We start from the raw sequence: 13714 nt of genomic DNA on the forward strand, positions 1-13714 counted from the left end.
TTTTCTCTGTAATAATAAAACAGTATCTGTACTTGATCCCAACTAAGATATAATTACCCCTTATTGGGGGCAGAACAGCCCTATTGGGTTTATTTCATGGTTAAATGATTCCCTTTTCTCTGTAATAATAAAACAGTATCTGTACTTGATCCCAACTAAGATATAATTACCCCTTATTGGGGGCAGAACAGCCCTATTGGGTTTATTTCATGGTTAAATGATTCCCTTTTGTCTGTAATAATAAAACATTACCTGTACTTGATCCCAACTAAGATATAATTACCCCTTATTGGGGCAGAACAGCCCTATTGGGTTTATTTAATGGTTAAATGATTCCCTTTTCTCTGTAATAATAAAACAGTACCTGTACTTGATCCCAACTAAGATATAATTACCCCTTATTGGGGGCAGAACAGCCCTATTGGGTTTATTTAATGGTTAAATGATTCCCTTTTCTCTGTAATAATAAAACAGTACCTGTACTTGATCCCAACTAAGATATAATTGGATGCAACACAATCCTGTTCCGTTTAATTAATGTTTTATTGATTTTTTAGTAGCCTTAAGGTATGGAGATCCAAATTACAGAAAGACCCCTTATCCAGAATACCCTTGGTCCCAAGCATTCTGGATAATGGGTTCTATACCTGTAGTTTTTTAATTATTTCAGTGTTTGTTCAGCAGCTCTCCACCCTGGAGTTTCAGCAGTTGGTTGCTAGGATCCATATTACCTTAGCAACCAGGGTGTGGTTGAATGAAAGACTAATATATGAATAGGAGTGGACGTAAATGGAAAGATACGTAATATTAAGTAATAATAACACTAAAACTGTAGCCTCACGGAGCAATAGGTTTTGGCTGCCGGGGTCAGTGACCCCCTGTTTGAAAGAGTTAGAAAAAGAAGGCAAATAATTGAAAAACTATAGCATAGAAATAATGAAGACTAATTAAAAAGTTGCTTAGAATTGGCCTTTCCATAACATAACGTAAATGTGAACCACCCCTTTAAACCTGTTACACCTGTATAAAGCTCAGGGATGAAAGGGTTAACAGCTCAGATCCCATTCTAGGAATTTCCCTATTGGTCGTTCCTGCTTCTCATTAATTTCCATGCCCCATTAATGATAAACAGTCTGTGACAGTGAGTAATTATTGCTTCTATGGAGCTGCCTCTTGGTTACAGCTTTAATGCCATATAACACTATTACAAGTTTCTTTCATTTCAGTTTCCTCCCATAAAGATATTTGATGGCTTTGTTTGCAGAGACACGCACACATTACTGCTTCGGATTCATTTGCAATATTCAATAGTCGCTTATCTGTCGGCCGCCCAATACCAGCGCCGATAAGCTGGTGAGTTGGTCTGTGTATAACCATCTTAAAGGGAAACTATACCCCCAAACAATGTAGGTCTCTATAAGAATATATGGTCACAGAACCCCTTAGTGACTTCTAATATCCTTATCATTTACAGTAGGGGGTACATTATCCCTTATAATACATGAGTGATACTCAGAGTTCCCTGTATAACTCAGCCTGCAGCCTTGTGCCTTTATATGGTCACAGAACCCCTCAGTGACTGCTAATATCCTTATCATTTACAGTAGGGGGTACATTATCCCTTATAATACATGAGTGATACTCAGAGTTCCCTGTATAACTCAGCCTGCAGCCTTGTGCCTTTATATGGGCACAGAACCCCTCAGTGACTGCTAATATCCTTATCATTTACAGTAGGGGGTACATTATCCCTTATAATACATGAGTGATACTCAGAGTTCCCTGTATAACTCAGCCTGCAGCCTTGTGCCTTTATATGGGCACAGAACCCCTCAGTGACTGCTAATATCCTTATCATTTACAGTAGGGGGTACATTATCCCTTATAATACATGAGTGATACTCAGAGTTCCCTGTATAACTCAGCCTGCAGCCTTGTGCCTTTATATGGGCACAGAACCCCTCAGTGACTGCTAATATCCTTATCATTTACAGTAGGGGGTACATTATCCCTTATAATACATGAGTGATACTCAGAGTTCCCTGTATAACTCAGCCTGCAGCCTTGTGCCTTTATATGGGCACAGGACCCCTCAGTGACTGCTAATATCCTTATCATTTACAGTAGGGGGTACATTATCCCTTATAATACAAGGCTCCTGGGAAAGGCAAGTCGGCTCCTGGGACCGTATGACAGCCCTGCAGATTGTGCATATATTCTGGGGATATGCCTGGTGAGCTGTTCTAAAGATTTCAGCAGTGGCCGAAGAAATAACAAAATATGACTTCCCGTTGGAAAGGGGAAACTTACAGGGGTTATTCACCTTTAATTTAACTTTTAGCATGATGCAGAGTGATATTCTAAGATATTACTGTCCAACTTATTACATGTAGTGGGATGATTATTTCCCATGTAGCGCATTCAAGGGATTAATGAAAAAAATGATGTCATAGAGTGAAGTTTATGGAACCTTTGAGCAGACTGGGGGCCATTAAAATCCATTGGAGGGCCGCCCCTTTAAACTCTATGAAGGCCAGCCATCCCCTGGGAAGTCACCTCAGACCAGTGTGCCATGCTTTCCTTTCTGGGGTGCTACTGGGGTGCTGTTTGTCTCGTGACCCAGACCGCCAGAAGCCTGCAAAAATAAAAAAAGGAATATACATATATTTAATGACTTCCCAAACCACTTACATGTAGCTGTAAGAACTTTCTAACTCAAAAACCCCCAGAAACTTCTAAATTTCTAAATTCGGATGCATAAAGTATCAGAAATATCTGTTTGGGAAGCACTAAGCATTAGGGTAGATCTTGGCTCCAGTCATTGCCTCTCAAAGGCTACCAGGCTCATACTAGCCACCTCCAACTGTTTCATTGCCCATAATATCTTGCATTACATTTTAGAATGGGAAAGATAGATTAGATTTCCTAAGCATGTCCCTATATCAGTGAAGCTTAAGATTGTGCCTTCAAAGTGCTACCTGAGTACTTTCCCACGTAGCGCGGCCTCCGTTTGGCCGGTTCTGTGCATTGTATTTCTCCGGACCTGACACCTGTGAGAAAAGAAAAACAACCAATCAAAAAAAAAGCAGCTACATATTTAGGCCGGAGCTCAGGGATGTAATCCAAAATGGCCCACTAAAGGTAACCATAGGAGGTATTAAGCCTACTGCCATGGTGAACTGCTGCAACTCTGAAAACATACATGCAGGTACAGGTATCGGACCATTTATCCGGAAACCTATTATCCAGAAAGTTCCGAATTATGGAAAGGCCATCTCCCCTAAGATATAATTACCCCTTATTGGGGGCAGAACAGCCCTATTGAGTTTATTTAATGGTTAAATGATTCCCTTTTCTCTGTAATAATAAAACAGTACCTGTACTTGATCCCAACTAAGATATAATTACCCCTTATTGGGGGCAGAACAGCCCTATTGGGTTTATTTAATGGTTAAATGATTCCCTTTTCTCTGTAATAATAAAACAGTACCTGTACTTGATCCCAACTAAGATATAATTACCCCTTATTGGGGGCAGAACAGCCCTATTGGGTTTATTTCATGGTTAAATGATCCCCTTTTCTCTGTAATAATAAAACAGTACCTGTACTTGATCCCAACTAAGATATAATTACCCCTTATTGGGGGCAGAACAGCCCTATTGGGTTTATTTAATGGTTAAATGATTCCCTTTTCTCTGTAATAATAAAACAGTACCTGTACTTGATCCCAACTAAGATATAATTACCCCTTATTGGGGCAGAACAGCCCTATTGGGTTTATTTAATGGTTAAATGATTCCCTTTTCTCTGTAATAATAAAACAGTACCTGTACTTGATCCCAACTAAGATATAATTACCCCTTATTGGGGCAGAACAGCCCTATTGGGTTTATTTAATGGTTAAATGATTCCCTTTTCTCTGTAATAATAAAACAGTACCTGTACTTGATCCCAACTAAGATATAATTACCCCTTATTGGGGCAGAACAGCCCTATTGGGTTTATTTCATGGTTAAATGATTCCCTTTTCTCTGTAATAATAAAACAGTACCTGTACTTGATCCCAACTAAGATATAATTACCCCTTATTGGGGGCAGAACAGCCCTATTGGGTTTATTTAATGGTTAAATGATTCCCTTTTCTCTGTAATAATAAAACAGTACCTGTACTTGATCCCAACTAAGATATAATTACCCCTTATTGGGGCAGAACAGCCCTATTGGGTTTATTTAATGGTTAAATGATTCCCTTTTCTCTGTAATAATAGGGACAGAAGCCCTATACCAGATACCAGCCATACACAGAGACAAGGAATGATAATAGAATATATAGATTAAAGGCCAATATAGTGAGACAGAAGCAGAAACAAAGGACTTACTGTGCTGAGAACATCCTTATGCTTTGGCCCTGATGGAGTCTTTTCTTTTTGACCTAAGTAAAAATAATATAATCAGAAGAACATGTTTTCGGGTCCAATTAGAAAACATTCCATTTAATCTATCCTTCAGCCACTTCTCTATCCAAGTACAAGTATTATGTTTCAGGCCAATATTCCTTGATTTAATCATTAACTTTCTCTGTGTTACTGTAAATGGAAATAGATCACATCCACTGCCATCCCAATGTCTAGGTTTCTGCTCACCTCCTCGTAGAAGGTAGTTAGATTACTCTACCAACAAGATCCATTACACATAACATCATGCTGGCACAAACTCATAATACAGGTATGGGACCTGTTATCCAGAATGCTCGGGACATGGGGTTTTCCGGATAAGGGATCTTTACGTAATTTGGATTGCCATAACTTAAGTCTGCTAAAAATCATTTAAATATTGAATGAACCCAATAGGATTGTTCTGCCCCCAATAAGGGGTAATTATATCTTAGTTGGGATCAAGTACAGGTACTGTTTTATTATTACAGAGAAAAGGGAATCATTTAACCATTAAATAAACCCAATGGGGCTGTTCTGCCCCCAATAAGGGGTAATTATATCTTAGTTGGGATCAAGTACAGGTACTGTTTTATTATTACAGAGAAAAGGGAATCATTTAACCATTAAATAAACCCAATAGGGCTGTTCTGCCCCCAATAAGGGGTAATTATATCTTAGTTGGGATCAAGTACAGGTACTGTTTTATTATTACAGAGAAAAGGGAATCATTTAACCATTAAATAAACCCAATAGGGCTGTTCTGCCCCCAATAAGGGGTAATTATATCTTAGTTGGGATCAAGTACAGGTACTGTTTTATTATTACAGAGAAAAAGGAAATCATTTTTAACAATTAGAATTATTTGCTTATAATGGAGTCTATGGGAGATGGCCTTTGGAACTTTCTGGATAACGGGTTTCCGGATTTGCAATGTATTCCAGTATCTTTTCCCTTGTTACCCCTTCCAAAAACGTCAAATTACACCTTCCAGTTGGCAATAACTACAGTCAAAAGCCTGAATTCTATATGATATTAAAATGTACCTTTCTTCTTCCGTATGCAGCATACAATCAGCACGATGAGACCAATGAGCAGCAGAGCTCCCAGCACTGAACCAATGACAATGCCAGCTATGGCCCCAGCACTCAGTTGTGTGGCTGTAGCAAGGGAAGAGCGTTACATTAGAAGTCTTATTTGAACTTCTGTGCTTATACAACAACAGCTTTATGAAGCCCAAGAGTGTCCGTGACCCTAGAGTATTTAGTTAACCCAGGGTTGGCCAATACGTCGATCGCTGTCCACCAGTCGATCCCCTGTGGATCACTGGTGGACCGCAATGAAGCCGGGGATGCGTCGCGGAATGAAAATGTCTGGCCACCCCCGAGTTAACCCTGATTTACAGTTGAGCCAAAAGCATGGTAGTCTAAAACTTCAAACAGCTCAGAAACCACCAAAAATATAAAGTAATGTAAATTAGTGCCCAGAGAAGCATGTACATCAATTCACATTTGGGTTTAGATCCCCTTTAAAGACCAGTTTTTGCTTCCAGGAACAATTTGATTGGCATACAATTCATGCAATAAATTACCCAACACCCTCAGCAGCCCCAGGCCTCGCAATAAGAATAATTTACTTACAAACTCTGAGTGTAAATTCTCCCCTCCCCCTGCTGGCTGGGTTGGCTATAACACATGTGTAATTTCCATCATTTGACCTGCTGGGCTGATTTATCTGCAAAGTTGCATTGTCATCCAACAAGCTGTAAGAGGTATTCACAGTGTTCACCGGATTCCCCTCCCACAGCCAAGTCATGGTTCCTTCCCACGGCGCGGATGCATTACAGGTCAGGTTGAGAGATGAAGTTGAACCCTCAACCACATTCCTAGAAGACGTAGATACCACCACATTCTCCACTTTGTCTGCAAGAAACATACAGATCCTTAGTAAGAGATATTTATATTCAGCAATAACAGCCACTAGTATTTGCATCACAAGCCATAAAGCAAGACATGACTGTTGGCTCTTTGTGTGAATGGATAGGATAGGAACCAATCAGCAGTTAGGGTGACCTAATAGGGAACTGAAGCCTGTGTGACTGCAGGGCTGTAATTGGCTATGCCCATCCTATCGTGCTTCTGATAGGGACACGCCCACCCCTCGTCTATAGGGAGGTTGAATAAAGGTACCATTTTTAAAGATGATATACATTTTTAGCTCAGCACCATATATTATTTTTTATTGCCTACAAGATTGGGGTAATTTTAAATCAGTGTTCAAAGGTTATTGCCATCATCCCCTATCCATCAGCAGTCCTTAGGCAGAGCGCTCTGTCCCGTTACCTCTCTCTGCATCTGTTTGCCCCACAAGGGCCCCTTTATATATGGGAAGTGGCTCCTAGTGGGCGTGCACCAAGAGCCATTGCCTTTGCACTGAGAGCTCATTGGTGACTGATATAGAAAGAAATGGATCCCATAGGCTGCACCAATCTTCCCAATCAGAGTGAGTTACTCACAATAAACATAGAGTCTGTAAGTGCCCGTCCCATTGCTGGCTGGGTTGGTAATAACACATGTGTAGTTTCCATTGTGAGTCTTGTTGGGCTGATTAATCTGAAGAGTTTGATTTCCATCCAAGAACCTTGAACTGTTATCCAGAATATCCAAAGTTTTCCCCTCCCACAGCCAAGTCATGGTTCCTTCCCATGTTGAGGCGATACATGTCAGATTGAGAGATGGAGTGGAACGTTCAACGACTTCCACAGGGGACGGAATCACCATCACATTCTCCACTTTGTCTGCGAGAAACACATAAATCCTCAGCAGGAGAAACCTATATTCAGCTACTACCAAACTGCAACAGAAACCTACAGTATATTCAGCTACTACCAAACTGCAGCAGCAACAGAAACCTATATTCCGCTACTACAAAACTGTAGCAGCAACAGAAACCTATATTCAGCTACTACAAAACTGTAGCAGCAACAGAAACCTATATTCAGCTACTACAAAACTGTAGCAGCAACAGAAACCTATATTCAGCTACTACAAAACTGTAGCAGCAACAGAAACCTATATTCAGCTACTACAAAACTGCAGTTGCAACAGAAACCTATATTCAGCTACTACAAAACTGCAGAAGCAACAGAAACCTATATTCAGCTACTACAAAACTGCAGAAGCAACAGAAACCTATATTCAGCTACTACAAAACTGTAGCTGCAACAGAAACCTATATTCAGCTACTACAAAACTGCAACAGCAACAGAAACCAATATTCCGCTACTACAAAACTGCAGCTGCAACAGAAACCTATATTCAGCTACTACAAAGCTGCAGCATCAGGAGAAACCTATATTCACTATTTCTTCAAAGGGACCCTCTGCTGCTTATGGTAAGTACCATACATTATAATATTCTTTGCACTTTTATCTATGCTTTTCCCACAAGGTTCTATCAAGAGTTGGAGGCAGCACTGAAAGTCCTTTGGTGGCTGCAATACATTATTCTGTGATTGATAAATGGATTTTGTGCACAAATCTTCCCAATCAGAGTGAGTTACTCACAATAAACATAGAGTCTGTAAGTGCCCGTCCCATTGCTGGCTGGGTTGGTGATAACGCATGTGTAGTTTCCATTTTGCGCCTTGTTTGGCTGATTAATCTGCACAGTTCCATTTCCATCCAACAAGCTGTAAGCAGTATTCACAGTGTTCAAGGGTTTCCCATCCAACAGCCAAGTCATGGTTCCTTCCCATGTTGAGGCGCCACATGTCAGGTTGAGAGATGGAGTGGAACCTTCAGTCACTTCTGCAGCCGACGGAATCACCGTCACATCCTGCACTTTGTCTGCAAGGAACATACAAACAGGGCCGCCATCAGGGGAATGCACCATTAGTGGCCCCCTTGGACACAAAGGACCTGGACAACCAAAGACAGGGAAGGGTTGTCCATCAAAATGGGGTTGGGTGGATTAAAATGTGGTTGGCTGGGTCTGAGTGTGGTTGGGGGGGGAGAAGGTCCTGCGACTTGTAACCATAAACCTGTATATGAGCATCTGAAGGTCAGCACCATAATCTTCCACCAAGAGCAGGCCGTTAGTTGGTTATATATGTATTACACAGTTATACATTTGATTGGGCAGTTTAGCTGAGTTTGCCCCTTGGGCATGTATGCCAGGTCTGGGGGTAATTTTCGGAGACTGTCCTGCCATTCTCAACTCTGAAAGGTATTTTGGTGGTCTAATAACGGGCCCCTCGACTATTCCTATTCCTGCACAGGGACCCTCTGCTATGTGCAATACAACACAATATACCCTTTGCACTTTTATCTATGTGCTCTACACGGGAAGTGGCTCCTAGTGGGCGTGTTCCAACCTTTGTACTAAGAGCCCATTGGTGACTGGAATACGTCATTCTGCTAATAATAAATGAACCCCCTTCAGCTGCACCAAACATGCCAATTAGAACAAGTTACTCACAATAAACGTAGAGTAAGTGGTTGCTCCACCTAATATTAGCTCCATTGTCCATAAAGCACAAGTAACTCCCATTGTGCGTCTTGTTGGGAAAGTTAATCTGAAGAGTTTTATTTCCATCCAAAAAGCTGATGTTGTATGTACTGAAATCTTTCTTGGTCCACATCCAGCTCACATTTCCTTGCCCCTCCGACGCACTGCAAGTCAGGTTGACAAATGCGGAGCCAGTATTCACCTGCGCGGGGCTCTGCGTCACTATCACATTCTGCAAACTGACTGTAGGGTAATAAAATCAATAGGTTAATTGCTTCATAGGGTACTTAGGGGATGAAACCCTCCATTATACAGTCCTGCTATGCCTGCTGTTCTCTAAATGACCACAAAATTACACATGCAAAAGAACTGACCAATGAGAATGCAGCTCACCAGCACTGTGTCAGCCATCTTGCTGTTATTTTATATACAGAGATTATTGTGTCATTTTGGCTCCATGATATGACACTGCAATACAACACCAGGAGGCAGGACCTAGTGCTAGTGTTCTTGGATACAAAAACTGATCTTCCAACTCCAGTTAAAAGACAAAAACCAGTTCAAAAACAAAGACCATGGAGCCAAACATACACAGATCAGCTGGGATTCTCATTGGAGGATTCCTTTGCCTATTAAAAGCTGTATAATTGCAAATTAAACATGAAACCCAAATTGTTTTTCTATTAAACCATCCATACCTGTTATAAAGGTATTTAAATCTGAGCTGTCAATCATATATTGCCTGCCCTGCCTCTGTCACAGGCATAGAGGCGGGGCAGTCAATTACTTTCACTTTTCATTCAACACTTTCTAAAAGTCACTGCCCTCCACATATTCCCCTTCTTTCCTTATGGTCTATAACTGTGCAGCCAGTACACGAGCGTAGGTATTAGATTCCCTATTCTGGTGCTTACACAGGGTTTTGAGGGGAAACCTTAATATAAACAGTTCCCACAAAATGGCGCCTGCCCGCTAACTGCGATTGTGAAGTCTAAAACGGAAGGAAACAACATTTAAACCAACTTTATTTACACTATATCAATTATTTTGCTCAACTAACATGAAAGAAAAGGATTTGCAACTATTTTGTAGGATGACAGGTGCCCTTTAAGACAGTTGATGGCTCTGGACAGCCAATGAATAGCCATTAAGCAATAGAACCCTGCTTTCTCAACCAGGAACATGTACAGGAAAAAAATAGGTACCCCCCCAAATTGGCTGCACAGCTATAGTTTAGGGGAGGCAAAGAGGATAGTAGAGGGGCATCAAAATCTTAAGGGGGTAGGGAATTTGGATATCTATTAACCCTTGATAATATATTAAAGTATTCTGGAATTTGTAGTCCAATGGATAAGGAGTACCTCAGGTTACACTCCAGAGGGGGCGGCAAACTATGGGGTGCCGTTTGTCCAAAGTACATTTTGTCTATAAAAATACATTCTATATACAAAAAGCAATCCCCAGTAGACAGAATTAAAGTGTGGATATAAACACTGTTAAAAAATATACAAAAGATATATTTCTAGTGAAGAATGAGAATAAAATCAATTTTGTGCACAAAAGGATATTATTATATTACAGACTCCATTCTGTAAATTTTAACAAGCATTCTGTCTCACAAATGTTTAACATCCATACAAAAAGACAGTTATGTGTAAAGTTGCTTACAGAATGAATAATGTAAAACAAAACTTTGCCAAAATATATAATGGTGGAACTGACTAGCATATTCCAGCTAGATTTTCATTACAAAATAGATGCGTGTGACAGAAAGCAATATTCTATAGCACAGAATTCATTCTATCAACAAAATGAATACACAGTCCCACAAAACTGATAAAATATCCATTCTGTGAAACAACACTGTCAATCAAATTCATGAACCAATAAGAAACAAGCATATTCATTATCCAATAATATGCAGGTCTGATAGCTGATAAAGAAAATGATCATTGGTGGTCAGGTGACTTTACAAAAAAAACTCTATATAAACTGCTGTCCCCAGAGATTTTCTCAGCTGTTGTGGCCTCCATTCGTCCAATCTACAGAAGACAAAAACGTGCTTGGAGGTAACAGGGTTTATAACTATAAAAGGGTTTACGGGCTCTTGGGTTAATGTTTGAAGGCAAAACAAAGATACAGGACCATTAAGAGAATTTAAGAGGTTGGCGAGAGTTTGGTATGGAAAGTTCTAGCCAATAGGATTCAAAACAACATGGTGGCCATCCCTGCGCCTGTCTGGGGCAACAAGGGATTATGTATTTTAGCCGTCCGACATTGATATTGTTGCCTCTTTAGCGAGTTTATTGCATTTTCAGTTCCCCGCAGCTGTTGCTTGTTGGCGCCCATATACCCAACACTGCGGGGCAAGACCAGTAACACTGGGGCTCAAACACTAATCTCACTGGGCTTTTGCTGGGATAATCTTTATTGTTTTTCTATGGATTTCTATAGATAACTTGTTTTTGCTCATAAAACATTTACGTGCACTATTTTGGGGTTGATTACATGTCACAAACTTTGGTTTTCCCGGCATCAAAATGATCAGAAACACGGAACGGAAAGTTATAACTATATCATTTTCAGGGGCATTTTGGGTGTGGTGCATTTGTACTGGTTTGGGATCTATTAGCCGGATTGTTAGCTATTTTGGATCTCCATAGCTTAATCTACTAAACATTTAAACATGAAATAAACCCAGTAGGATTGTTCTGCCCCCAATAAGGGGTAATTATATCTTAGTTGGGATCAAGTACAGGTACTGTTTTATTATTACAGAGAAAAGGGAATCATTTAACCATTAAATAAACCCAATAGGGCTGTTCTGCCCCCAATAAGGGGTAATTATATCTTAGTTGGGATCAAGTACAGGTACTGTTTTATTATTACAGAGAAAAGGGAATCATTTAACCATTAAATAAACCCAATAGGGCTGTTCTGCCCCAATAAGGGGTAATTATATCTTAGTTGGGATCAAGAACAGGTACTGTTTTATTATTACAGAGAAAAGGGAATCATTTAACCATTAAATAAACCCAATAGGGCTGTTCTGCCCCCAATAAGGGGTAATTATATCTTAGTTGGGATCAAGTACAGGTACTGTTTTATTATTACAGAGAAAAGGGAATCATTTAACCATGAAATAAACCCAATAGGGCTGTTCTGCCCCCAATAAGGGGTAATTATATCTTAGTTGGGATCAAGTACAGGTACTGTTTTATTATTACAGAGAAAAGGGAATCATTTAACCATGAAATAAACCCAATAGGGCTGTTCTGCCCCCAATAAGGGGTAATTATAACTTAGTTGGGATCAAGTACAGGTACTGTTTTATTATTACAGAGAAAAGGGAATCATTTAACCATTAAATAAACCCAATAGGGCTGTTCTGCCCCCAATAAGGGGTAATTATATCTTAGTTGGGATCAAGTACAGGTACTGTTTTATTATTACAGAGAAAAGGGAATCATTTAACCATTAAATAAACCCAATAGGGCTGTTCTGCCCCCAATAAGGGGTAATTATATCTTAGTTGGGATCAAGTACAGGTACTGTTTTATTATTACAGAGAAAAGGGAATCATTTAACCATGAAATAAACCCAATAGGGCTGTTCTGCCCCCAATAAGGGGTAATTATATCTTAGTTGGGATCAAGTACAGGTACTGTTTTATTATTACAGAGAAAAGGGAATCATTTAACCATTAAATAAACCCAATAGGGCTGTTCTGCCCCCAATAAGGGGTAATTATATCTTAGTTGGGATCAAGTACAGGTACTGTTTTATTATTACAGACAAAAAGAAAATCATTTTTAAAAATGTGAATTATTTTTATCACCCCTCATTCGAGTGGCTTTTTAATATAAAAGCTGCCACCCCTGTACCAATCCTTTCATGGGAGCTTGGCAGAGATCGTAGCAAAGCACCTGCCTGCTGAGAGCTCCCCCTTCTATTCTACAATAAGAGTAAGTTTCTAAGTACTTCACTATGTCCTTTTGTTGTTGTTTTGAAGCCATTAGCAGTTTTACACTGCCAGTGCCTATCTGTGGCACAGCAGCACAATAGGGATAAATGGCTGATATAGGCAGCATCTCCGGGCACTGCCCTGCACAGTTCTTGCCTTCCTCATCAGTGGGCAGCAGTTTCAGAATCTAAGCAGCTCAGTGACTTCTCTCTATCCCAGAATAATAAGGGTTAATGTACCTACCGTAGCCCAGCAGCAGGAGCAGCACCCCAGGCAGTGCCACAAGCCTCCCCATCTCCCAGAGAGACAGCACTAACAGCTCCCCAGCAGCACCGGCACTCTCATAACTGTCTCCTCCTCGCCCGGCCAGGTGCGGCCAAACGGAACAGGTGTACTACCTGTATATAAGGGCAACAGAGGAGATAAAAGGGGTGGGGAATAAGCTCTCTAAACATCAGCTCAGTGGGGTAGATTCTAGCAAATGCCAGAGGGGCTGCTGTAGGGTGCCATAGACACTATTATAATGGCCCGATGGGGACCTATTCTGAATCTTAGTCTGGACCTGGCTCAGTTTGTAACTGATTGGGATCGGGACGGACACCCTGCCAGGAGGGGGATTTGAATGAATCTAAAGGTAGGTACATCCCTATCACACAGACTTATACACAGAAACACATAGGAACGTAAGTGCAAAGTTGTAACTGATACCATTGCAGCCCACATGTATTTACTAGCTATCATAAATGTTCTCTGTGCTATATATCTACTTATATATTTTATATTACATATGTACCTCTGTGTTACATAC

The 13714-nt window shown here is 40.4% G+C and overlaps 1 protein-coding gene across 1 annotated transcript; it reads right to left on the reverse strand.

Moving 5' to 3' along the window:
- Nucleotides 1-2112: 2112 nt before the first annotated feature.
- LOC116412204 (carcinoembryonic antigen-related cell adhesion molecule 1-like) lies at nucleotides 2113-13293 on the reverse strand. The gene is made up of 7 exons (XM_031905883.1): nucleotides 13150-13293; nucleotides 8913-9185; nucleotides 6075-6356; nucleotides 5481-5594; nucleotides 4381-4433; nucleotides 2979-3050; nucleotides 2113-2635 (listed from the first exon to the last, which is right to left on the reverse strand). Exons 1-7 carry the CDS (start codon nucleotides 13199-13201, stop codon nucleotides 2558-2560), a joined length of 924 nt encoding a protein of 307 aa, XP_031761743.1. The 5' UTR covers nucleotides 13202-13293; the 3' UTR covers nucleotides 2113-2557.
- Nucleotides 13294-13714: the final 421 nt, after the last annotated feature.

The sequence above is a fragment of the Xenopus tropicalis genome, chromosome 7 (assembly GCF_000004195.4).
Source record: "Xenopus tropicalis strain Nigerian chromosome 7, UCB_Xtro_10.0, whole genome shotgun sequence".
NCBI classification, from domain to species: Eukaryota; Metazoa; Chordata; class Amphibia; order Anura; family Pipidae; genus Xenopus; species Xenopus tropicalis.

Coding starts and splice junctions, on each gene's coding strand:
- LOC116412204 (XM_031905883.1), bottom strand. CDS start 13,201: ATGGGGAGGCTTGTGGCACTGCCTGGGGTGCTGCTCCTGCTGCTGGGC. Junction 5,595..6,074: donor AGAATTTACACTCAGAGTTT/GTAAGTAAATTA, acceptor CCCTTGCTACAG/CCACACAACTGAGTGCTGGG. Junction 2,636..2,978: donor CTACGTGGGAAAGTACTCAG/GTAGCACTTTGA, acceptor TTATTTTTGCAG/GCTTCTGGCGGTCTGGGTCA.